At 43.8% G+C, this 25,057-nt stretch overlaps 1 protein-coding gene across 7 annotated transcripts in view; it reads left to right on the forward strand.

The window, feature by feature from the left end:
- The window catches only part of spop (speckle type BTB/POZ protein), a 123,567-nt gene that overhangs the window by 79,330 nt on the left and 19,180 nt on the right, over window positions 1–25,057 (forward strand). For all 7 annotated transcript variants that reach the window (XM_053614197.1, XM_053614218.1, XM_053614206.1 and 4 more), the window contains one exon: window positions 9,202–9,329. In XM_053614197.1, coding sequence (XP_053470172.1) covers window positions 9,202–9,329 — 128 coding nt within the window. The remainder of the gene's footprint in view (window positions 1–9,201; window positions 9,330–25,057) is intronic.

The raw sequence follows: 25,057 nt of genomic DNA on the forward strand, positions 1-25,057 counted from the left end.
ACGGCTTCAAGCAGTCGTCTATTTGCACGTACAGCGTGACGAATGATTACCCGCACTTGAAGCTTTCGTAAAATTAAAAACACCTGCTTGAAGCCGTGGGCTGCGTCCCAAACCGCGTACTTGCCTACTATATAGTATATAGAAATACATGTATCTCGCCTACTATACAGTACGGTAAGTACGCGGTTTGGGACGCAGCCCACGGCTTCAAGCAGTCGTCTATTTGCACGTACAGCATGACGAATGATTACCCGCACTTGAAGCTTTCGTAAAATTAAAAACACCTGCTTGAAGCCGTGGGCTGCGTCCCATACCGCGTACTTACCTACTATATAGTATATAGAAATACATGTATCTCGCCTACTATACAGTACGGTAAGTACGCGGTTTGGGACGCAGCCCACGGCTTCAAGCAGTCGTCTATTTGCACGTACAGCGTGACGAATAATTACCCGCACTTGAAGCTTTCGTAAAATTAAAAACACCTGCTTGAAGCCGTGGGCTGCGTCCCAAACCGCGTACTTGCCTACTATATAGTATATAGAAATACATGTATCTCGCCTACTATACAGTAATGTAAGTACGCGGTGTCTTATAGGGGCATGCGTGATCCGTGTTATGGGAGTCACCAGCTGTAATTCAGTTGACCAACTCCTTTCAGCTGTAAAAACATGGCAGACTGTGCGACAGGTCAGAGCTTGAAGCCGAAAGGAACAGCGAAAAAAATCTTGCATGGTCTCAATCTTCAGTCCAGTTTTCAGATTCCTGTTCCCGGCTGACACGAGTGGAAACCGATGTGGTCTTACTATTGAGATGGTAGTTATGTAATTAGAGTTTATAAAAGCCCTCAGTTATTTGGACGTGTTTTAAGACTACACATCAAACCCGTGAAAAGCAGAAGGTTTTTATTTGGTTCTGCACATGATTTTGGACTAGCTGCAGGAAAAAAAAACCAAAACCCTGGCATTTAGTTCACATTTGGCTTTATCATGATGACTGGACTTCTTCCCTCTTCTGTTCCTGTTTGCTCTTTTAAACGGCTGTGGCAGAGCACAGGATTTTGTGTGCGTCCAGGGTTCTGCTGCTGGGTTTGGCACATTTGGGCTCCGGCTCTGTTTCAAGGTTTGGAAGCTGTTCTCTGTTTTGGCAGGTTTATTCACAGTGGCACTCTGCCACACTGCCTTTAACCTCTCAGGAAGCCCAGTGCCTCCACACACAGCCAAAACATGACTGCTGGCAAAGAATACCTTTTAATCCCAGCCATTTATAGAACTATGCAGATGGACTGCACTGGAAAATACCATTAGTGAAGATTAATGTATGTTAAAGTGAGCTTGATGTACTTTTAAGACTCGTTTCGATTTTTTTTTCCTTTTTTTTTTTTATCATTTAAAGCTGAGAATTATTTGCGGCTGAGTTTCCCAAAAGCGGTGCAGTACAAAGATCGTTAAACGGTAGAGCGAGTATCACATTGAACACTCTCATAACGTACTAATGCTTTTTGTAACTAGGCTGTGATCAGTATTTCTGTAGTTTGTGCAAGCCCATGAATGTTCCTGATTTCCTGAGAGCCCTGCTTAACAAGAACACGGAGTTCTAATGCTGTTCAGCACTGGACTATGACTACGTTTACACGGACAGCAGTAATCTAATTATTGACCTCATTCTGAATAAGACAATATTCCGATTAAGGTGTTTACACGAGTCGCTTTTAAAATATTCCTTTCATGTTCCCGTTTTACACGTTATAGAACATAGATCGATTAACAGCAGACGTCATTACGTCACCACGCCGTCCGACGTCCCCTCCAGAATTTCACGTATCGACATACAGTTGGTCTTCGTTATGGTACCGTATACAGTTTCGGGTGTTTTTATTTTAAATTTTACGAAAGCTTCAAGTGCGGGTAATTATTCGTCATGCTGTACGTGCAAATAGACGACTGCTTGAAGCCGTGGGCTGCGTCCCAAACCGTGTACTTACCTACTATATAGTATATAGAAATACATGTATCTCGCCTACTATATAGCAGGTAAGTACGTGGTTTCGGACGCAGCCGTGCTCTCGCTTGCCGTCAAACGGTTGAGCGCTGTAGCGAAATGCGGTGAAAACTCTCACACGACGTTAATAGTGTGATTAAGGTGTGTACATGTCTGTAACGCACGTCGATAATGCGACTAAAACAGGAATACTCCACACGTCTTAATTCGATTTGTGTTTACTTCGAGTGTGACTTTAATCGGATTAAGCTCATCAGTAATCGCTGTTTACATGCTAGTTTCTTAATCGGAGTATCGTCTTAATCGGGTAAATATCAGATTATTGTTGTCCATGTAAACGTACTGCATGACTGAAGCAATCGCGTCAACTATGAGCATTTATCACCATCGGTTTTATATTCAACTAGGGTTGTTGGGGTGTCATGGTTTCACAGTTAGTTACAGTGTACGATCAGATGGTTACCTTACCCTTGACTTTTTTAAAACACAGATTAAAATGCATCGCTTGTCCTCACAGCGACTCTCTGTCATCTTATAATGACCGTGATACACAGTGACAACGTAAGAGATATTATGCTTACATTGGAGTATCTCTGGGATTTTAGTCCCACCCAAATCCATCATGTCAGTCATTTGTAGGGCTCACGTCTGGAAAGTTTACTCCGCATCCCTACTAGAAACCGACAGTAGAAATGACCCAGTATAAATCATTTACATATAGGGGTAAAAACCACTCTATTTGAGAAGTCGTTTAGTTTACTAACAACAGAACCTTGTTATAATGTAAGAGTACATGGTTCTCGATTTCTGGCTAGAATATAGCACAATACCGAAGCCACTGGGGGAAACGGCAGAGCTGCAGCTGTTGCACAACGTCGTGCTGTGCGCAAAACTGTTTTTATGCAGCCAAACAAATAAGTCATGTACATACTGTTAAGAAGCAAAAAACAACAGACTGACTGGTTTGTAAGATATAGGCTAGATAAAAATTTTTTAACAAATGCAGGAGGAAAGGTTTCACGTTGTTTTGTGTGAACTCGATAGGAATGACAAGGGTGAGACATGCTCTCTGCTTTCCATACACATCAGTAACACCACTGAAGAAATCACATAATGCAGACAGAAAACCGAGAGACGAGAGAGGAATCCATCCATCCATCCATCCATCCATCTGTATCGCCTACCCTACACAGGGCCACAAGGAGCCTGGAGTCTATCCCAGGGAACTCAGGCACAAAGCGGGGGGACACCTGGGACAGTTGCAGGCCAGCTAGTCGCAAACACATTCACACACTATGGACAATTTGGTAATGCCAATCAGCCTACAACACATATCTTTGGACCAGGGGAGGAAACCCGAGTGCACCGAGGAAACCCCCGCAGGACAGGGAGAACGCTCAAACTCCGAGCACGCAAGGTGGAGGCGGGATTCAAGAGAGGAGTTAAAAAAAACAAACAAACAAACAAAACCTAACACACTGATGCATTGATAGTTTCACTCAAAAACTAAAAGCATCGTGCAACGCAATAGACACAAAGCGGAGACGCTTTTCACAGCAGCCCATCAGTGATACACGAGCATTGAATGACAGCTCTTGCTTGGTGTTGCAAGCGATTGACGCTATAGTCTCATATTATATTTCATGGATGGGACTTTCTGTCAGTGTAGTAGTCAAATACGTAGCGTTTTCCTAGTTTAATGACGCTGGTCATGTTTAGTTGGTTAAGGTTCAATTTGAATGCTAAGGCAACATCTATCAATCATTTAGATAGAGATGGAGAGATCTATAGAAATCCTCACATTTCTGGTGGAAACTGGGAATAATCATTAGATTAGCCCTAGATGAGAGAGTCAGTAGAGCAGGTGTGTCCAACCTTATCCGGAAAAAAGGGCCGACACGGGTGCAAGTTTTCATTCCAATCAAGCAGGAGCCACACCTGATTCCACCTGTTTAATCAGTTGATCTTGGCTTTCAATAGACTCAGGTGTGGCTTCTGCTTGGTTGGAATGAACACGTGCACCCACACCGGCCCTTTCCGGAGAAGATTGGACACCCCTGCAGTAGAGTAACACTATGTTACAAGTTTTCTTACAGTTTTGTTTCACAGTTTAATAATATAAAGACAATAGGCACAAATGATTTGTTAGAGCTCTTCTCATTTATAGGAAGCCAATTAACTCACACCAGTTGTTGACTTTAAACTAAACTATTTTTTCTTTTTTGTTTGTTTGTTTGTTTATTTATTTATTTATTTGCAGCCCTGAAACAAAGTCCTGTCAGGTTTCTAATCAGGAGACGAGGACAGTGTGTTGGAGACGTTATTGCGATCCTGCTCTCAGCTGCTCTTCAACATTGGCCATGTCAAGTCTCTAACAAGTGTATGACAGTTTTGTGTGCTGTCGTATTGAGTGCTTGGCCAATAGAGAGATTTACTCCCGGTTCATAGAGTCGGAATTATCTGTGAATGTTTATTGTATTAGGTTGTATTGATGTCTCTTGAGAGGACGTCGATATCCACACGCATTTGCGCTGACACTTCAATACAGAGGCGGCTGTTGACTTAAGATGCGATTGTGTTTTTGTTTCACAAGTATATCGTAATGATCTCTTGCTCTCTCTTTTGCGCTTTCTCGTCCTCTCTCTTTCTATCTCGCACCCGCGTCTTGTTGCGGTTAGGGATTCTAACGAAAAGGGATCGGTGTCGGAATCGGCCAAATACCATGAGTGTAATTTTGAGAAGCATTTATGGTTGATATGAACACATGATACGGTGCTGTCGATTTCGCTCGTAGTAAAGCAACTCAAATGATCAGCATGAGTAGCAAATATGAACCCATTATCTAAACTAGACAAGGAAATTAGACCTTTTAATTTGACTGAATTTACAATATTTTGGTTTTTTATGTCAGACTAAGTGATAGTTCAGTGGTATGTCGGTGGTTAAGACTTTGGACTTCTGATCGGAGTTCAAATCCCAGCGCTGCCACTGCTGGTCCCTTGAGCAAGGCCCCTATCCCTCAAATGCTCAGTCGTATAAATGAGATAAATGTAAGTTGCTCTGGATAAGGGCGTCTGCCAAACTCCATAAATTTAAATGTACTGTTACCTGATTTACGTTATGTGATGTGCCATAGTATGGCTCATTGTATGTTATTAATGAGTAGCATTACACAATACAACAACTTACCTTGGAACTAACGTTAAGTGTATAATTATAGACTGCTACTATAGCTGCAACTAGCAAGGTGTTTTGGCTAGCACTCTTACTATCACGCGTTTGTATAAAAGTTCCATTATGTTGCCAAAAGTATTTGGACAGCTGACCATCACAACCAGATGTGCATGTTGAACAACCTTTTCCAAAACCATGGGCATTAATATGGAGTTGGTTCCCCTTTTGCTGCTAGAACAGCCTCTACTCTTCTGGGAAGGCTTTGCAGTAGACTTTGGAGTGTGGCTGTGGGGATTTGTGCTCATTCAGCCACAAGAGCATAGGTGAGGTCAGGTGCTGATGTTAGTTAGAGTTACATTTATATAGCGCTTTTCTAGACACTCAAAGCGCTTTACATTGTATGGGGGGATCTCCTCAACCACCACTAGTGTGTAGCATCCACCTGGATTATGCGACAGCATTCAGAACACCAGCTATTAGTGGAGAGGAGAGCGATGTAGCCAATTCAGGGATGGGGATTATTAGGGGGCCGTGATAGGTAAGGATCAATGGGGGAATTTCGCCAGGACACCGGAGTTATACCCCTACTCTTTTACAATAAGTAACTATAAGTTACTTATAATGTTGGGGCCTTAGGCCCCACACAGACCACAGGGTGAGTGCCCCCTGCTGGCCTCACTAATACCACTTCCATCAGCAACCTTAGTTTTCCCCAGGAGGTCTCCCATCCAGGTAACTGGCCAGGCTCAACCCTGCTTAGCTTCAGTGGGAAACCAGGTGAGAACTGCAGGGAAATATGACTTTGGCCATATGTTGGGTGATAAGACCTGGCACATAGTCAGCGTTCCAATTCATTCTAAAGTGAAAGTGTTCAGTGAGGTTGAGGTCAGGGATCTGTGCAGGCAACTCGAGTTCTTCCACTCCAACCTTGCCAAACCATGCCTTCGTGAACCTCGCTTTGTGCACAGGAACATAACCTGTCACGCTGCTTCTAGGGAAAGCTGAATATATAGGCAAACCTGAGGTATCCTTCTCGGCTGCTCCGAGCTCAGTTGAGTACCAGATACACATCTGAACTAATCTTAGAATGCAGGATTGCCAATACAACATAAACACTTCACTGTTTCAATACTGACTTTGACAACTGAGAGGTAAAAAAAAAACATAACAGTGTCCAAAACGAAGCTAGTTGTGGCCATGGCTGTGAACTGCATTTGAATAATAGAAAGTGTCACAGACACTCAGAGCTCCTGTTGGTTTTTGCCCCTGTCAATTACTGTTGAGGTGTTGGGGCAGTTTGGCACTTTTGGTTTCAGAGAGCGACTTTTCCAAACTGCTGCACGCTGTTCATCCTCAGTGTCTTTACGATGGCTTTTTGGATGGAAGCGTGTTTAGATTTCTTGTTTGTGAGCTCATTTTCCTTTGTTTGGCCAGATTGACTGTGACTGCTCTATGACTGCTCTCACCATCTCACTGGTCTTGATCCTCAGTTCCTCTACAATCTGTGATGCTTTGTCAGCGAACCTTTGGGTCTGACCTTGATTGCTGGCTTGCCACCTCGACTTCGAGAACTTTGATTGGTTGGCTGCCAAAGCAGTCGCAGTGACCTGAATTGAACCCCATGTTCTAAAGGCCAGTCAGCTAGTGTCTGTCCATCTTGCTTTCTCTCTAATCCTTCCCTGTGGAGCGGATCAGTGTCACTCAAACTGCTCCCATGTACAACACAGTGCGTCTCCTTGGTTATTACCGCACCGTAAGTCAGGGAGAAGATGAACGTGAGTAAAAGTTGCCGAAGAACAAAGAAAAAGAGATTTTGAAAAAGATTTTCCCAATCAGTGCAACACAGAATGGCTTCACTTACACTCTCTTCATGTAATATACCGTAATTAAGGGGAAAACAATGTTCAATGGACATTGTTATCCAATTACCACTGGCTTGCCATGGCACATTACACACAGAAAATGAAAAATCATACACAAAAAATACTCGGCTGCCTAGTAAAAGAGGTTTCAGCCATCCACATTTCTGGGTGTACTGATACCGTGTGTGATCAACCAACCAAATCTGAAGATTTTGGAGTTTTTCTAAACAGTGAGCAGTTGTGGTTCAGGTGGTAGAGCGGGTTGTCCACTAATCGTAGGGTTGGAGGTTCGATTCCCGGTCCACGTGACTCCACATGCCGAAGTGTACTTGGGCAAGACACTGAACCCCAAGTTGCCCCCGATGGCAAGTTAGCGCCTTGCATGGCAGCTCTGCTACCATTGGTGTGTGAGTGAATGGGTGAATGAGAACCAGTATAAAGCGCTTTGGATAAAAGTGCAGGCCATTTACCATTCAAATGGCAACGCTAATCTTTAAACCGAGTAATACACGACGTTATTGTTCCCCCTTTGCTAAATTGAGGACACCTGCAGTGCTGACGTTTTAACCCCAAGCCAACACAAATTCTCAAATCTTCTTGGTGTTTGATGAATGTTTATTTATGAGAGCATGCGCTCAGGCAGGCAGCTTCTGCTAGCAGTTTGCAACCTTGGCTGCTGTTTCCGGTGCTGTTGAGACCCAAGCCCCTGTGCATAGCTCTGATCAAGCAGCAGAGGGTTTTTTTTTTTTTTCCATAAAGTAAACACTGCATATTTGTGCTAAAGTATGCAGGCAGCCAGCCTTATTCCCTACAGATCTGCCAGAGGAGAGTCTGTGTCCAGGGAGATCAGTTGACTTGCACCTTCTCTTCTGCGCTCACCTGCTCCTCGTTCCTTCCAAGCGGTCACCCGGTGATTGGCTGGCTGTAACTGTAAATACACCCTGCCCTAACTTTGATTGAGCACGGTCTCTAGTGAGAGCATGGATTCAGAGTCTTGGATAGTTTGTCTGGAGGTTCATTCCATGCTCTCTCTGTCTCTCTCTCTCTCTCTCTCTCAGATTCTCTGCATCGCTCATGCATTGTATCATCTCCTCTCGAAGAGATTCACCTCATCTACATGCAGTGAGCTTGCGGAAGGACGGCGTGATCGCTGGTTTTGCTTTAAGGGAAAAAAAAAAAGATTTGGTCGGCATGATTCTGTCCATCAAATGAAATATATTCGTCTTGTTATGATGTATGAAGTCTAAGCTACGGGATTGTGTAGTATCTCGAATCCAAGGACATCCACTGCTGAGGTCTGACCCTGATTGGCTGTTTGTGTGGTGCTCAGTGTTTTCGCATTCAGCAGGATTCTGCTTTAAATCATAGAATCATGTGAATATCGAGAGCATGAGAGAGCTGAGGATTTTACAAAATTGGCAGTGCGATGAAAGATGTGTATGTTTCCACACGTGGAAAAAGAGAGAAACTGAATGAATTGGCTATTAATATTACTATAGAGAAATGAATAGTGTAGCAAGGGGCATTAAAGCGAGTGCAGAGAAATGATAAGACTGTGCTTTAACTCGGAGGTGCCAAAATCTGCCAGGTTATTTAACGTTTGCGTTTTTGACCCTTTGCTACGGAGATATATGGGGCGGCTGTGGCTCAGGTGGTAGAGCGGGTTGTCCACTAATCGTAGGGTTGGAGGTTCGATTCCCGGCCCACATGACTCCACATGCCAAAGTGTCCTAGGGCAAGACACTGAACCCCAGATTGCTCCAGATAGCATGTTAGCGCCTTGCCTGGCAGCTCTGCTATCATTGGTGGGTGAATGAGACACAGTGTAAAGCGCTTTGGATAAAAGCACTATATAAGTGCAGACCATTTACCATATATATCATACATACATACATACATACATACATACACACACACACATGTGTGTGTATATATATATATATATATATATATATATATATATATATATATATATATATATATATCAAAAGCATTGAGGAGTGATTATGAATCCGAGCTATTTTACTCAAGAAAGTGAAGCTTGGTCCATCAGAGATGTTCCATGCCTGGAAGTCACCATGCTCAGTCTTTATATATTATCAGTCAGTGCTTTCATGCTGTTTAGAGCTAAAGCGCTAACACTGCGGATGTGATTTGTTTGCAGAGAGTCAGCGGGCCTACAGATTCGTGCAAGGCAAAGACTGGGGCTTCAAGAAGTTTATAAGGCGGGACTTCCTACTGGATGAGGCCAATGGGCTGCTACCAGACGACAAACTGACACTCTTCTGTGAGGTAAGGGCCCCTGTGATTGGCTGATTTGATCACCGTATGATGATTTGAGCATTATGAAAATGTCACATATTGTAACGCGATGTATCTGCCACTTGTTGAAGATAAATTAAACAGTGCACTAATCTGAATCTAATCTAAAATTTGTTTTTCATTTACGTGCTATGTGATAGAATTCAGGCTATCTGTATCCAAGTTATCTGTATTAGGAGTGTACACTAACAAGAGGCACATCCCAAGCTGTATTTTTCTTTATATAATGTTTCACGCATTCTATTCTATTCTAATTATATATATATATATATATATATATATATATATATATATATATATATATATATATATATATATATATATATATATATAAAATTCTATACACACATAATGAGACATCATATACGACGGGATAAAAAGAAACCGTGGTTATAAGTTCTTCCGTTTTTACTCAGCAAACAGTAATAACTTGAGTTTGAAGCTAAAGTTACAAATGGAGAACTGAAGAAAAGCCAGACCTAACGTTTGAGCCAATCGCAGATCTGCCAACCTTTTTGTAGAAACTCTGCAATTTAACATCGGAGTACGCTGCCGAGTTATTGCTCAGAAATGCTCCGAAGAGTTCCTCTGGGTACTCCGGTTTCCTCCCCCAGTCCAGAGACATGTGTTCTAGGCTGATTGGCATCTCTTAAGTTGTCTGTGGTGTGTGAATGGGTGTGGGACTGTGTGATTGCGCGATTGTGCCCTGCGATGGGTTGGCATCCCGTCCAGGGTGTCCTCCGACTTGTACCCCGAGTTCCCTGGGATGGATGGATGGATGGATGTATGGACGGACAGATGGATAGACGGATGGATGGATGGATGGGTGGATGGATGGATGGATAGATATATGGTTAGACGGATGGATGGATATATGGATGGATGGATATGTGGATGGATGGATGGATATATGGATGGATGGATGGATATATGGATAGACAGATGGATGGATGGAAAGATGGATGAATGGATATATGGATGGATGGAAAGATGGATGGATGGATATATGGATGGATGGATGGATATATGGATGGATGGAAAGATGGACGGATGGATGGAAAGATGATGGATGGAAAGATGGATGGATGGAAAGATGGATGGATGGATATATGGATGGATGGAAAGATGGACGGATGGATGGAAAGATGATGGATGGATAGACGGATGGATGGAAAGATGGATGGATGGATGGATGGAAAGATGATGGATGGATATATGGATGGATGGAAAGATGGATAGACGGATGGATGGAAAGATGGCTGGATGGATATATGGACGGATGGATGGAAAGATGGATGGACAGACAGGCGGACGGATGGATTTTCTCTACTATCTTAATATGAGTGCTTCTGGAGATTTCAGTAGTCATTACAGTATCTAACACTACTTTATTATCAACGAGGACATATTTTACTTATCGGCTTCTCAAATATTCTTTGAAGATTATGATAGCTATCATACGTAAACCCCTCACTGCGCTTTATAGAGACATGCTTTTGATCATTCACGGAGAAATCTCCTGCTCCTGCAGTAATGCCCCTCCTCGTATAGCCTGTAGGAAAAAGGTCGGGTTGAATTTGAGCGTCTGCCGCACTCTTTGCTCCTTTCCTGCACTAGGTTACATGCCTTAATGCTATGCAGTGATTAATGTTTAACGCATGCTCCACAGAGTTGGCTGTTTCGAGCCGACCTAATGAAGCCTGCAGGCACACAGCAGCAGGCTCTCTCCCTCTTTTTTTTTTTTTTTTTTTTTTTGGATGAGGAAGACGAGGGAGAAAGCAGAGGGAGGGAAGGGAAGAAGAACGAGGGCTCGTTTTAAGTGTTTCCAAACTGGGTCCGATTACGTCACAGGGACCGAAACATGTCCTCAGCTCCTTCTTTTCCTGGAGAGAGAGTGTGTTTGTGTTTGTGTGTGTGTGTGTGTGTGTGTGTGTGTTTACTTGAGCAGTGTTGGTTGTAAGTATGCTGGCTTTACTTCCTGTGAAATGGATTGAGAATGTGAGAGAGAAGAAATAAGAGCGAGCGAAATATGCAGTGAAGAGGAGCTTGACCTCAAAAGCTGACTTCTGTTGTGACTCGGATTGTCTCCCGGTCCTGTCGTCATCTCGTTTTGGCATTTTTCCGGGCGATAAATTTCAGACAAATGGCTTTGCATCACGATAGAAATCTCAACAGTGTTACACTTTTACCGTTTGATCATTTTTAACCTACAGCAAACGTTTCCTTGACAACGAGACTGCTTCTTAATCATATTAATTGGCTATATTTCTGAAATGCTATGTATAACCATAATTAGGCTTGGAATTAATAAATAAAGAAGCCACCACAGTATGCAGCTAAAACAGTTAATTAAGCGAGGAAGACAAACATTGTAGAGGGAAAGAAAGGACGTAACTCGGACTTTGCATCGCATCTTTCTTTGTGTCTTATAAGACATTCATTTCCATTTAAAAAGCATCACATTTTCTATCACTGAGTCTTTAATGTCTTAAACAGGATTTGTTGATTATGTTATGGTGTTCAAACAGTAGGTCTAATAGCAGAGTTTTCCTGAGGTTTTCAGAGGGCTTAGGTGCTGACTGGGGTGGGGGGGGGGGGGTGTTGTGGGTGTTGAAATTATACGAAGGACATTTTGTTATTTTCGACCAGTATTCTTACCGTATTTGTGCAGGAAAGCCGGCAACACTTATTGCACTTACTGTCAAAAGTTTATTCGTTTCACCAAATGACATGTTCGAGATATAATGAAAATATATGTGGACCCATTACAATGTGCATCACCTTTAAATGATGTTTTAGCCTTTTGTTGAAACCGTCAGCACCTGTTTTACATAATAATCCTAGCGTCGTTTGTCGTTGTTGTTGTTGTTGTTGTTTTTGACCAGTGGTTTTCATCAGAAAAAGGCGTTCCCTACCAAGCCTAGTTAGATACTAACGCTAGATCAGACGAGGTATCTGTATCTAACGTCAACTAACTAGCCTCGCTGGCTAACGCAACTTAACTCAGTACATGAATGCCTATGTAAGTTAGCTAGGTTAGCGATTTCTTTCGTCTCTGCCATCGTATTCACAAGAATGACTCATTAACAACAACAAAAAGTTTGTACTTTAATTGATTCTTTGTCGAGGTTTACCTTATCGATGGCTTGCGACGGTTGTAACTACCTTCCGAAATTGACGGTACAGAGAAATATCCAATCAGCTGGAATGATCCGGTAGCTTGGCGATGAGCGTCTGTGACGCACCAATCACACAAACGTACATCCGAACACTGATCGATCGTTCGTGTTGCCAGCTTACCTTTCCGTTTGAGGTTTCCGTTTTTTTTTTTCTTCTCTCCGCACGTTGAACTCTCACCGTTGTTTTTATGTTCGTTCCGATATGTTTGGCTTAAGGCGCTCCACAAAAACACTCCAGCGCTCCGCCTAAGCCTTTCTATGGTAGGGAAAACCCTGCTAATAGAGAGCACGAGCATGGCCGACCTGAGTGAACACAGTACTATTAAACAAAACATGAGAACAGTTCAGCTCAGCAAGCACTGAGAACTAAGACTTGTGTGTACTTTCCCTTCGCTTGCCAGGGTCTGCACACACAGGTCAAGGTGTTTATAACAAACACCCTCACTGACACTGCTCCACAAGCTCAGGTTGGCATCCCTCACGCTCTCTATGAAAGATATTGAACGAAGATTTTAAACATAAAACGGAGTTGATTTCTAGCAGCACACAGCTAAATAACCGGCTAAATAAAATGTTCCGTCACGTCTCTGATTGCTGGAAACGAAGGAGGTTCCTCGTTATTAAGTAAGTAATTTCGTTGTCGGTATGAGGTACCAAAAAACATATACTCCTACACAAAAATGGAAATGAATGACGCGTCGTTAAACTTAACCAGTGCGTTTGTACGCTTGGACACATCTGGAGTAAAAGCCCCTTCTTGGACAGCTTATGTAGATGACCGTCATGTTAACCGGTCAGGAGAATGGGACGTAATCTAGCCAGCGTCTTAGGGTTACGAGAGGGCTTCCTGAGCAGACGCTAATTGGGACAGTTGTGGAGGCTGGTTGGTGATTGGCTGAGTCAGAGTTTTATTAGGGTTATTAAAGGCGACAGCATGACCGGGTTATTTATGATAAGATCGGAGAAGGTCTGATCTGTCCGTTCCTATTTCTTTTTATTGTCCGGTGTTGGAAGACAGCTTTTTAGGAGTTCAAAGAGCTGTCTAGGGTCGTGGATTATAGTCCTTGCTAGACTCCTCATTAGTACAGACAAGACTGTCGTCCTTGACAGTAAACAAGCATCTTTTTTTAACGAAGGGCTGCACGTAGGGTTGTGTGGATGTTACTGGGTGGAAATTTGGCGAAGGCTCCAGCGAGGGAACTGGCGTATGGTTCTGAAGGAAAGCTGCCAAGTTCCTGGAAGAGATATGGAAAGATGAGGTGAATCGGTTTTGGAAGGACATATCAGGAAAGCTGTGAACCTGAAGAATGTGTTCAGTCATAATCTTACTGATCTTTTGAATTTTTACTCCGTAATTACGCTTTTCCCAGATTTCGGTTTTGGAACGCTTCTGCTCATTCCTTTTGATTCATTTGATTCACTTGATGTAGATCAGATCACCTTTGTGCTGTATGTTCCTCTGCATAGTTTCCTTGCTATTTCTCCACCTTCTGCAGGTAAAAAAAAAAAACACCAGTGTACCATTTTCTCTTATTTATTCTCTCTTATTCCCGTTCCTCTGTCCTTATCTCTTTCGCTAGTGTTGAGTCGTTCTATCCGAGTCGTTACCTCACTGGTTCCAAATCTCACAATTGCTTTAAGAAAGCATGTTGAGTCTTTATAGACACACAAAGCCAACTGTGGACAAATTCCTGTTTCTGGCGCTTGTCCATCCTTATCAGTGTGTCGCGCTTATCCAAGTGGATTGGAGTGGGGTAGTGGGCCGAGTATCCCCATCGTGGGGATAATATGTGTGTGCCAACTGTAGGTATTTACTGAGGATAAAGTTCCACTTAAAGGTGCTGTGCTGGATGTTATTACATGCTAAGGGAGGAAAATAGACTTAAACTCTCCCTGTCTTCTTTTTCAGCTCTTTTATTTTTATGATCTTGTCTACTGGTTGAATTTGATGCCGGTTTTACGGAATACACTCGACGCGTTTTACTTGCCCCCGTTTTTCAGTTCGTGTCCTCTCCCCCTCGTCTGTCTGAGCCGCCATCGATCTCCATTTTATGGCCGCGTCCACCCCGTCTTCCTTTCACCTCCCTGCGTAGTTCCGCTCGTCGTTTTCTCAGCCTCTCTTGCTCCCTCTCTTTCCCTGACAGCACCCATCTTTCATTCAGTGTCGCCATATGCCACGCTGATAACTCCGAGAGCTACTACAGCTGCAACATCTGTGCCCCCACACACACGCGCGCACGGGCACACGTTCGCACCTATACAGAATTCGCAGTAAGTAGTTAGGTGAAGAGGGAGAAAAGTGCTACGCCTGCAGCATCTGCCGTACACAGAGATAATGCAGGGAGGAGAGAGAGGAGGGCGGCAGTGCTCTGTGATAAAGGCTTGTAAACGACTTTACTTTGATGAGAGAGGTAGATGGATGGATGGAGGAGTGGAGCGAAGCCTTGATGTAGCCTCGAAGTGAATCTTTGTGCCTCCAGTTCACCGCTACTGCATTGTCTCCCAGGTACAAACACATTCTCTTCACTGTCGTTTGTGTAACGGACTAAACATGCAGCAATCCACATGTATGGGAGGAGCTCAGAAGTTTGTCTCTCACATAGAAGAGTTTGTTCTGACCTGTGGATCGATGGTGTGGTAAACACTAGGTTCAGGTTTCCGCACTGCCGGGAGCCCTAGGTTCATCTTTTTATGATGTTTCTTTGGCACCACGTGCGGTTCCATCTCCCCCACTGACCATAACAACCCGGCAAACTTGAACCAGGAAGTAGCACGACAAAATGGACCAGTCATTTCGTGATGAGAGCGGATAGCTTCCACACGTAATGTGGACCGCACTAAGGTTCAGTTGAAGCAAGCCCCTGACCACCATTTAAAAAAAAATAAAAAATAACCAGGGATTGGTTGTCTGGACTGCTTCTGGGATCAAGAACAGCTTTCACACTTCACCGGGGCAAATGTCCGGAGATACCTACTAAACAAGCTGGAGGTGAGGGTGGCAAGGAGACAGCATTACGAACCCTTGAAAGGGAACCCAGAGACTCTTACGTGAAATTCATTAGCTAGTCGGAGCTCCAGTGTGCTTGCCCAGTCCCATGATGCAGCTCAGGCTAAATTTGTCTCTGTCAGACCCTCATCACAGCACCAGCTGATTTAAAATAAATAAATAAATGCTTCCACAGCAGTGGGTTTGATGTGATGCGTGCACACGCTGACAGTCCCAAAGAAAGAGCTGCAGGTTGGTGATTGTGGTCAGGGCCAGACTGAGAACAGCTTGAGTGGAAATGATGCGTAACAGATCCGTGTGTGTGTATAGTGAATGAGATCGACTTTTCTCACACATCAGCAGTAGCTCATATTCCAGCCCTTTGCTTCCTTTCCTTCTCATAGATCCTGCGGGTCATTGGTAGGTCAGGAGCAGCAACACTTCCCACTGTGAAACCTTATTCTGCCGTTTCTGTAGGACTCTTAGGTTTTAAAAGGAAACTATTTCTTTACAGTAATTCCAACATCTTTTTATCCAGACGTGCTCTACTTTATAAATAAGAGCTTCATTATTGATTTGTCCTGTAGTTTGTTTGTATGTGTGTGTGTGTGTATATGTGTGTGTGTGTGTGTGTGTATATTTTACCCAGCAAATGTTGATCCTGCATTACAAAGAGATGCTTATGAAAGATGCTAAATTAGACAAGTGTGTGTGTGTGTGTGTGTGTGTGTGTGTGTGTGTGTGTGTGTTTGCGTTCCTAACACCTCATTACTTTTGATAGAAAGAGAAGGGCTGTTCTGATGAGGCTAATTTGGTTAATTTTGCAGCGTGTGCCTGTTTGCACATGCGTATATTTGTGTGTGTGTGTGTGTGTGTATGTGTTTGAGCGCTGTTTGTTCAGCTAAATTAAACACCAAAGCAATGAATACCCATTCTCCAGAGAATTAATGAACTTATTGCATCTGATACGTGTTCTTTCTTTTGACACTATTTCATGCTTGGCCGCACAGCTCACGTCTACAAACAACGAACACAAACAAGACGCCGCAGCCACGACAGAGTCCTCTGCATCCATCCATTAAGTGAAAGAATAGGACAGAGGGAGTGTCGTGCGGAGTTTATGAGGTGTTTGTCCTTCTCCGTGTCTGAACACGGACGTAGGGCTGTATCACAGCGGCTAGCAGCGGGGGGGGGGCCGCGCTGCGCTGTGCCGAGTCTTAACACAATAATAGACGAGCAGGACGGATCGGAAATATCATCCTCTCACCTAGGCCTCGGTTTCTAGATACCAGTTAAGCTTAGAATTATACCGTCTGTTATGCTAGCTGGAATGTCCTACACCCTTCATAATAATGAAGCTGGTGTAATAAGTTAATGCTATATGTTTTTAGTGTACGGACAAGTACATACCCTTGAAGATGCTCGTAATCTACAGGAGCAAGGATAGATAGATTTATGGGGCTTTCACACTGGCAGTTTAGTCCGAAATGTGAAAGCTGTCAGCCGGACCGTGAACGCGCACGGCGGTACCGAATCCGAGTCCGCCTGTCGGAGTCGGTGTGAGTTCGGTCGCACCGGAACCGTGCCGCGATTCCCGTGAATGTGAACACAACTCGTACTCGGGTCCGAACTTTTGTCTAGGAAGTCGAGTGACCTGCCGTGTTTTACGCGATGACGACGTCACACACGTGTACCACGAGTGGCAGGGGAACGTCGTGGAATACAGAAAAGGTCCACTGCTGCATCAAAATAATACAAAAAAGTATGCAGTGTTCTCCATGCGCATTTTCGATGGACGCATTTGAAGAGGAACGCAAACGCACCGAGGTGTGATAAAATCAACCGAGCCTGAAATCAGACCAACGCAGTAGGGGGCGCTGGGAACAATCGCACTCGGATTCGGCCCGCAGCAAAAGTGCTCAGTGTGAGAACCACCTTAGCTGTAGTAGTTTTGGTGTGCCTGTGCCAACTATAGCATCGGATTCCTCTTCTGCTGTTGTATCCTCAAGGTTTGACGTTTTGTGCACATGCTTTTCTGCTCACCCCGGTTGAACAGCGTGGTTATTGAGTTACTGTGGCCTTCCAGTCGGTTCGAACTGGTCTAGCCATTCTGACAGAGGTGTTTCTGCCGTCAGAACCGCCACTCACTAGGTGTGTTTCGTTTTTACGCACCATTCTGTGTAAAACCCATAGATCGGCAGGTTCTGAAATATTCGAAGCAGCCCATCTGGCACTGACGAGCATGCCACGGTAAACGTCACAGAGATCACATCTTTTTTCGCATTCTGGTGTGATGTTTGATGTGAACATTAACTGAAGCTCTTGACCTTTATCTGCACGATTTAATGCATTACACCGCTGCATGATTGGCTGAGCGCAGAAATGAACGCTCAATCAAGCACACTCCACGATATTCGGAGCAGCTTGTAATTTTTCAGAATTCCAGCAGATTTTCCGCAGATTTGGGCCAAGACGTGTCGTGTGACACACATTCACGTGTGTCGGACATGAGTACAGCTAAAAGGTCTAATTTGCCAACAAACATCACTGTGAAAGACAATTTCACGCAGGTGCAATTTCGCCAATTTAAGTAGTTTTCCGCAAAAAAAGCACAAAAAAACTGAAAGCTGCTACGCAAATCACAAAAAAACCCCACTCTGATATCCTGTAGGGACTGAGTTATAATGTTTATGCTTAGTGTCGTTCTAACTCGCAGGCTTGAGATGGTGTTTCACCAGGATGCAGACTTTCACACTTGCCACGAAAATCCCACTACATCCTGTAAGCATTAATTATTTGGTGGAGTTCAAACACTTGTTTATCATCTTTATCTTCTCTGTACATTGTTTTCTCAGAGTCTGCTGGAGATTTATGATCTAATGCATCCCAGACTGACGGTCTCATTCATTTGACACTTTTGATTTTGCCCAGCTCCTTCATTTCTAAATCACTTCTGTTTGTCTTCTTGATTGACTTGATTTTTTTCCCCTTGTTGTTGTTGTTGCTTCACTGCGCTGAAGATTTTAAATCAGCCTATAAAAATACAAAAGACGTCATCCTGTTTTTGTTTTTTTTTGGAATGTTTTGGCTTGCACAAGGAGCTCAGAAGTTCTTTCTCCAAACATGATGAGCTGAATTATTGTCAGTTTTGTCTTTTTGTCTCCCCTGACTAAGCTTTTATTTAGTTTTCTAAAGGAGTTTCCTGTGGGGTGTGGAAACCGAGACAATTGTGGTGCAGTTGCTTATTGTTGATGTAACTGTCGTTCCTGCTGCTTTCCGGTGGTCCTACTCTTTTCGAGTAACTGCTGGCTTCTCTCTTAAATTCCTTATCATTAGTCTGAGAACGCTTTGTGAGAACTTGCGTAGAGAACTTGTGCAGGGGCGATTAGTTGTGCTTCCATACACTTGATCTAGTTGCACTGACAGGGATGTTTAAGGTATTTTGCTACTGCTCCTGAGCTTTTGTCACTTGAGTATTGGTGAATAATGTTGTCCCTGTGAACTTTAGTTCTTTGGGAGTGTTGTCCCTGAGAACTTTAGGAAGCTCCTTTACCATGATTGCTCTTAAATCTTCCCAGCCAGTTGAGCGAAATCTTCCCAGCCAGTTGAGCGAAATCTTCCCAGCCAGTTGAGTGAAATCTTCCCAGCCAGTTGAGTGAAATCTTCCCAGCCAGTTGAGTGAAATCTTCCCAGCCAGTTGAGTGAAATCTTCCCAACTATTTGAGCGAAATCTTCCCAAGCAGTTGGGCGAAATCTTCCCAGCCAGTTCGGTGAAATCTTCGAAACCGTTGGATCGAAATCTTCTTAACCAGTTGAGTGAAATCTTCCCACCCAGTTGGACAAAATCTTCCCAGCCAGTTGGGTGAAATCTTCCCAACCATTTGGACAAACTCTTCCCAACCAGTTGGACAAACTCTTCCCAACCAGTTGGACGAAATCTTCCCAACCAGTTGGGTGAAATCTTCCCAGCCAGTTGAGTGAAATCTTCCCAACTATTTGAGCGAAATCTTCCCAAGCAGTTGGGCGAAATCTTCCCAGCCAGTTCGGCGAAATCTTCGAAACCGTTGGATCGAAATCTTCTTAACCAGTTGAGTGAAATCTTCCCACCCAGTTGGACAAAATCTTCCCAGCCAGTTGGGTGAAATCTTCCCAACCATTTGGACAAACTCTTCCCAACCAGTTGGACAAACTCTTCCCAACCAGTTGGGTGAAATCTTCCCAGCCAGTTGGGTGAAATCTTCCCAACTATTTGAGCGAAATCTTCCCAAGCAGTTGGGCGAAATCTTCCCAGCCAGTTCGGCGAAATCTTCGAAACCGTTGGATCGAAATCTTCTTAACCAGTTGAGTGAAATCTTCCCAACCAGTTGGACAAAATCTTCCCAACCATTTGGACAAAATCTTCCCAGCCAGTTGGGTGAAATCTTCCCACCCAGTTGGACAAAATCTTCCCAACCATTTGGACAAAATCTTCCCAGCCAGTTGGGTGAAATCTTCCCAACCATTTGGACAAACACTTCCCAACCATTTGGACAAACTCTTCCCAACCAGTTGGACAAACTCTTCCCAGCCAGTTGGGTGAAATCTTCCCAGCCAGTTGGGAGAAATCTTCCCAACCAGTTGAGTGAAATCTTCCCAACCATTTGGACAAACTCTTCCCAGCCAGTTGGGTGAAATCTTCCCAACCATTTGGACAAACTCTTCCCAACCAGTTGGACAAACTCTTCCCAACCAGTTGGGTGAAATCTTCCCAGCCAGTTGGGTGAAATCTTCCCAAGCAGTTGGGCGAAATCTTCCCAGCCAGTTCGGCGAAATCTTCGAAACCGTTGGATCGAAATCTTCTTAACCAGTTGAGTGAAATCTTCCCAACCAGTTGGACAAAATCTTCCCAACCATTTGGACAAAATCTTCCCAGCCAGTTGGGTGAAATCTTCCCACCCAGTTGACAAAATCTTCCCAACCATTTGGACAAAATCTTCCCAGCCAGTTGGGTGAAATCTTCCCAACCATTTGGACAAACACTTCCCAACCATTTGGACAAACTCTTCCCAACCAGTTGGACAAACTCTTCCCAGCCAGTTGGGTGAAATCTTCCCAGCCAGTTGGGAGAAATCTTCCCAACCAGTTGAGTGAAATCTTCCCAACCATTTGGACAAACTCTTCCCAGCCAGTTGAGTGAAATCTTCCCAACCATTTGGACAAACTCTTCCCAGCCAGTTGAGAGAAATCTTCCCAGCCATTTGGGTGAAATCTTCCCAGCCAGTTGCAACGTCTTTTATAAACACCAGGTGCAGTTTGCACTGGAACATTATTTTGTAGCATTTATATCTAGAACTTGATTTCTTTTTATGTAACCTTTATCAGTTTTGTATTTTAAACATACAGTACTGTGCAAAAGTTTCAGGCGCATGCAACGAAATGCTGCAGAGAAAAGGCGCCTTCAAAAAAAATACTATAAAGAGCAGTAAACAGTAAGAAATGAAGCAAAGTCAGTATTTGGTGTGACAAAAATAAATAAATAGTATTCTCCGGTACAGTGTATACAGTTTTATAAGGAAATGAGCTGTAAGTTTTAACCAGACACAGTTCTTCTGGAGTCTTTGACTGTCACAATTGCTTCTTATATTTGCAGCAAAAACCCAGCAGCATTCATTGTGTTTTTTCACTTAAAAGTGATCTCTTACGTAATATGCTGCTGTCTTTAATGACGTGCCAACCTTTTTTTTTTTTTTTTTGAAGGATTTCAAATTGTGTGACCCTTAACCCTGTCCAGATTAACTAGAGCATGTGTGAAAGGGTCTCAAGGCTATCGGTGACTCGTATCGACTGGATTTCAAAGCTCGTTATCGGAATTGTGTCACAAAGGGGAAAAATAGATTTAGAGCGTCCTTATAGTCCAGTCACTGATGTGTGTGTGTGTGTGTGTTCTTTTCTTCCTACTCCCTTTATCTTCTCTTGCTACTCTTCTACAACTTGCTAATGAGCAAGTAATGAGTGTGTGTGTGTGTTTGAGAGAGAGAGACACATATACACAGGAGCATGTTCTTGTGTCTCGCAGCATGGGTTCCACAGCTGCTTTCATTAATCACACTGCAGGGGGAGAGAGCCGAGCTGACTGATCACACATGCATGCGTATGCGTGTGCATACACATACACATACACACGCAGGGACGCATGCACGCGTTTAAACTTCAGCGCTTGCTCATTACGGCCGTATACCCATAGACATACAGTTTCTTACACGTTATCTCTGGCGTGTGAACACCATCTTGATACGTCAACTGGTGGCACTCGCTCCGCGTTTCACTTGAAAAGATCTGCATCAGTTCTGGATAGCAGCAGGTGTCGAAGCATCTGCGTTAAAGCAGTGTGTATTATACTGTACAAGACTGTACTTTATGGCGGATATTATACAGAATAATGAGAGAATAAATGTGTCAGTGTTTAGTGCCCATGGAGGCCTGAGCGGAGCCAGAGGAAAACTAAACCCCTACTCGCTTCACCTACTGTATTTCCCTTCTACTAATTCAAGATGATAAATGACCTTCTCATAAATGGGCTTCTCTTTTTGAAGCAGACAATTAAATAATAACCGGAGCTAAACGATGTGAAAGCATTTCCATCGCGGATTTACTGGGCAGGTAAATACCAGGGCGATATTTGAAATAGTAAGAATGCCGTGAGCGCCAGGACTTAAAAGCATACAGTGTTTGAGAAAGTTAGTGAGCGTTATATCAGTGCGAAAGATCATGATGGGGCACTGGTAAGGACCCTGGCTCACTACAGTACACATTGGGACATTGATAACTGAATTTCCAGGTGACATGACCGCGTAGAGCGGGTTGTCCACTAATCGTAGGGTTGGCGGTTCGATTCCCGGCCCACGTGACTCCACATACCGAAGTGTCCTTGGGCAAGACACTGAACCCCAAGTTGCTCCTGATGGCAAGCTAGCACCTTGCATGGCAGCTCTGCTACCATTGGTGTGCGTGTGAATGGGTGAATGAAACACGGTGTAAAGCGCTTTGTATAAAAGCGCTATATAAGTGCGCCATTTACCATGTCATATTAAGTTGTTATCTTAATCACCTGCACATCCGTCATACTTCAAGCAGGATCGTCGGCAAGCTCATTAGACTCGAACTGTATATAGAACATCGATGAAAGTTATAAATCGCTAACGTGAGTAATCATTTGAGAGCTACAACAACCAGAACAAGCTACTGACGTATGTAGCCAGAAGTTGGCTAAAGGTGCGTTCATACACTGAGCGACTCGCAGCGACAGTACGACCGGAGAACGTTCGTTTTCAATGAGCATCGTTGGCGGGGATCGTTGGCGACCGGATGTGGGCGTGTCCAGCGACGCGACAAAGTTGAGAAAAGTTTCACTTTATGCAAATTTTGAGCGACTTGGTACAGCGACTACCAAAGGGAGTGAAGAAGAGTGAGCACACGTCATCCGTGGCCACCCCGCTCACTAGCAGAAGCAGCGCCATTGTCGCAGTAGCCAATTAGCTTAGCTTAGCTTAGGAGCTTAGCAGGTTTAAAGCAAAAAATAAATACATTAATTAAATTAATAAATAATAATGAAACATGCACTGTTTGTTGCAATCGAGCACAATCCCAGTGTAGCTCCTATCTTTGGTGAAGTGTCCGGCTGGTCGCTGCTTCGGCGCCCGGGAACGAGCAGCACCAAGCCGGACACTTCACCCAGAAAACACGGAGGCCACGGCCGAAGAGCTGCGGTCCGGGTTCCGTTCACCATCGAACATAACGTGAATGACACCCTGATGGTGACGTAGACCACAATATATCCGTGCGCTCTGGTTTCTATTGCGGTTTGGCTTGACCACACTCTTACTTGATGCAAGTCGCACTCGTGTCTGAACCGATTCAGAAGCACGACGCGTGTAGTGCTGAGAGTGGCGTAACCAGAAATGAATTATGGATGGATGAGGAAATATACACGATAGATTCCTGATCTGTATAGTTAATTGTAAATGTTCTGCACTTATATTGCGCTTTTTTTAATCTTAGCAGTTCCAAAGTGCTTTACGCTGGTTCTCATTCCCCCATTCACACACACACACACACACACCAATGGTAGCGGAGCTAGCTTGCCGTCGGGAGCAATTTGGGGTTCAGTGTCTTGCCCAAGGACACTTCGGCTTCCACGTGGAGTCATGTGGGCCGGGAATCGAACCGCCAACCCTACGATTAGTGGACAACCCGCTCAACCACCTGAACCACAGCCGCCCAAAAAAAAAAAAAAAGAGTAAAAGAGTTGTCAGACAGCAGTAGGACCAGATAACGGCATGAATTTGTGTTATTTATTCATTTAAGGCGCTATCTATATTAATAATGTTGCCGTAAAAATACCTTCATGGCGCTTCCACTGAAATAAAAGATTCAAATAACGTTAATAAGAAGGAGAAACTAATTCCAACTTCTATTATAAATCCTGATCTGCTTTTCTTTCGCAGTAAGCTCCAGCAGGCTGCTTCAGCGCTTCTCACCTCCGTATCTCGGTGCTTATAGTGGAGCTATCTGGCCAGCAGCTTTCACACAGAAACAGGACAAATTCATCATCCCAGTTAGCTAATCCTGTTTCTCATCCCAACAGCTGCTCTCCAATAAAACATGATTAAACAAAGCAGTGCATTCATAAACGTTTATTATAATCACTATAATAAATGTTACTACCCAATAGTGCATACACTTTAACAGTTCCTATATTAACCCTTCTTTTTCCCGTAGAGACATCCTATTCTAATTTCAGACGCCATCGATTATTGGTGTTAATCACTAGAATATATTAAACGTGTAATAATAATAATAAAAAAAAAAAATACAGACTTCGTGCCATTCAGGGTCTCGCAAAAACGCCGATGTGCTCCGAGCAGAATTTGAGTTTGCCGCCACGACCCAAACCCCCCCGGAACGTTATCTCATTTCAAAACACGTCATGAAGAGATTAGTCTGAGAATAGAATGCGAGAGGCACATAGATGTTGGGGTCAGGCACCAACAGCATGAATCCACGCACCCAAGCAGTCCAGGCTGGCGGAGGTGGTGTAATGGTGTGGGGAATGTGCTCTTGGTAGACATTGGGCCTGTAAATTCCAATCAGCAATCACTTGAATGCCACAGACTAGTCCTTGTTCATCTCTTCATGGCTACAATTTAAACATCTAATGCAGCATGATAATGTCACAAAGCGAAAGTCTGGCTCCATGAACATGACGACGATGCCGGTGGTCTTCGGCGGCCTTCCCAGTCACCGGATCTGAATCCAGTAGAAACCCCTTTAGGGTGTGGTCGAACGAGAGATTCACAGCATGAAAGTGCACGTGAAAAATCTGAAGGAACTGCGTGATGCAAAATCATGTCAACATGGACCAGAATCTGAAAGGAACGTTTCCAACATCTTGCAGAATCCATGCCAGGAAGAACTGGCGTTCTGAGAGTATAGTGTTCCTAATAAAGTGCTCAGTGAGTGTGTATATAGCGTTCGTGTGTACGTGCGAAGTCATA

Source organism: Ictalurus furcatus, chromosome 2, assembly GCF_023375685.1.
Source record: "Ictalurus furcatus strain D&B chromosome 2, Billie_1.0, whole genome shotgun sequence".
NCBI classification, from domain to species: domain Eukaryota; kingdom Metazoa; phylum Chordata; class Actinopteri; order Siluriformes; family Ictaluridae; genus Ictalurus; species Ictalurus furcatus.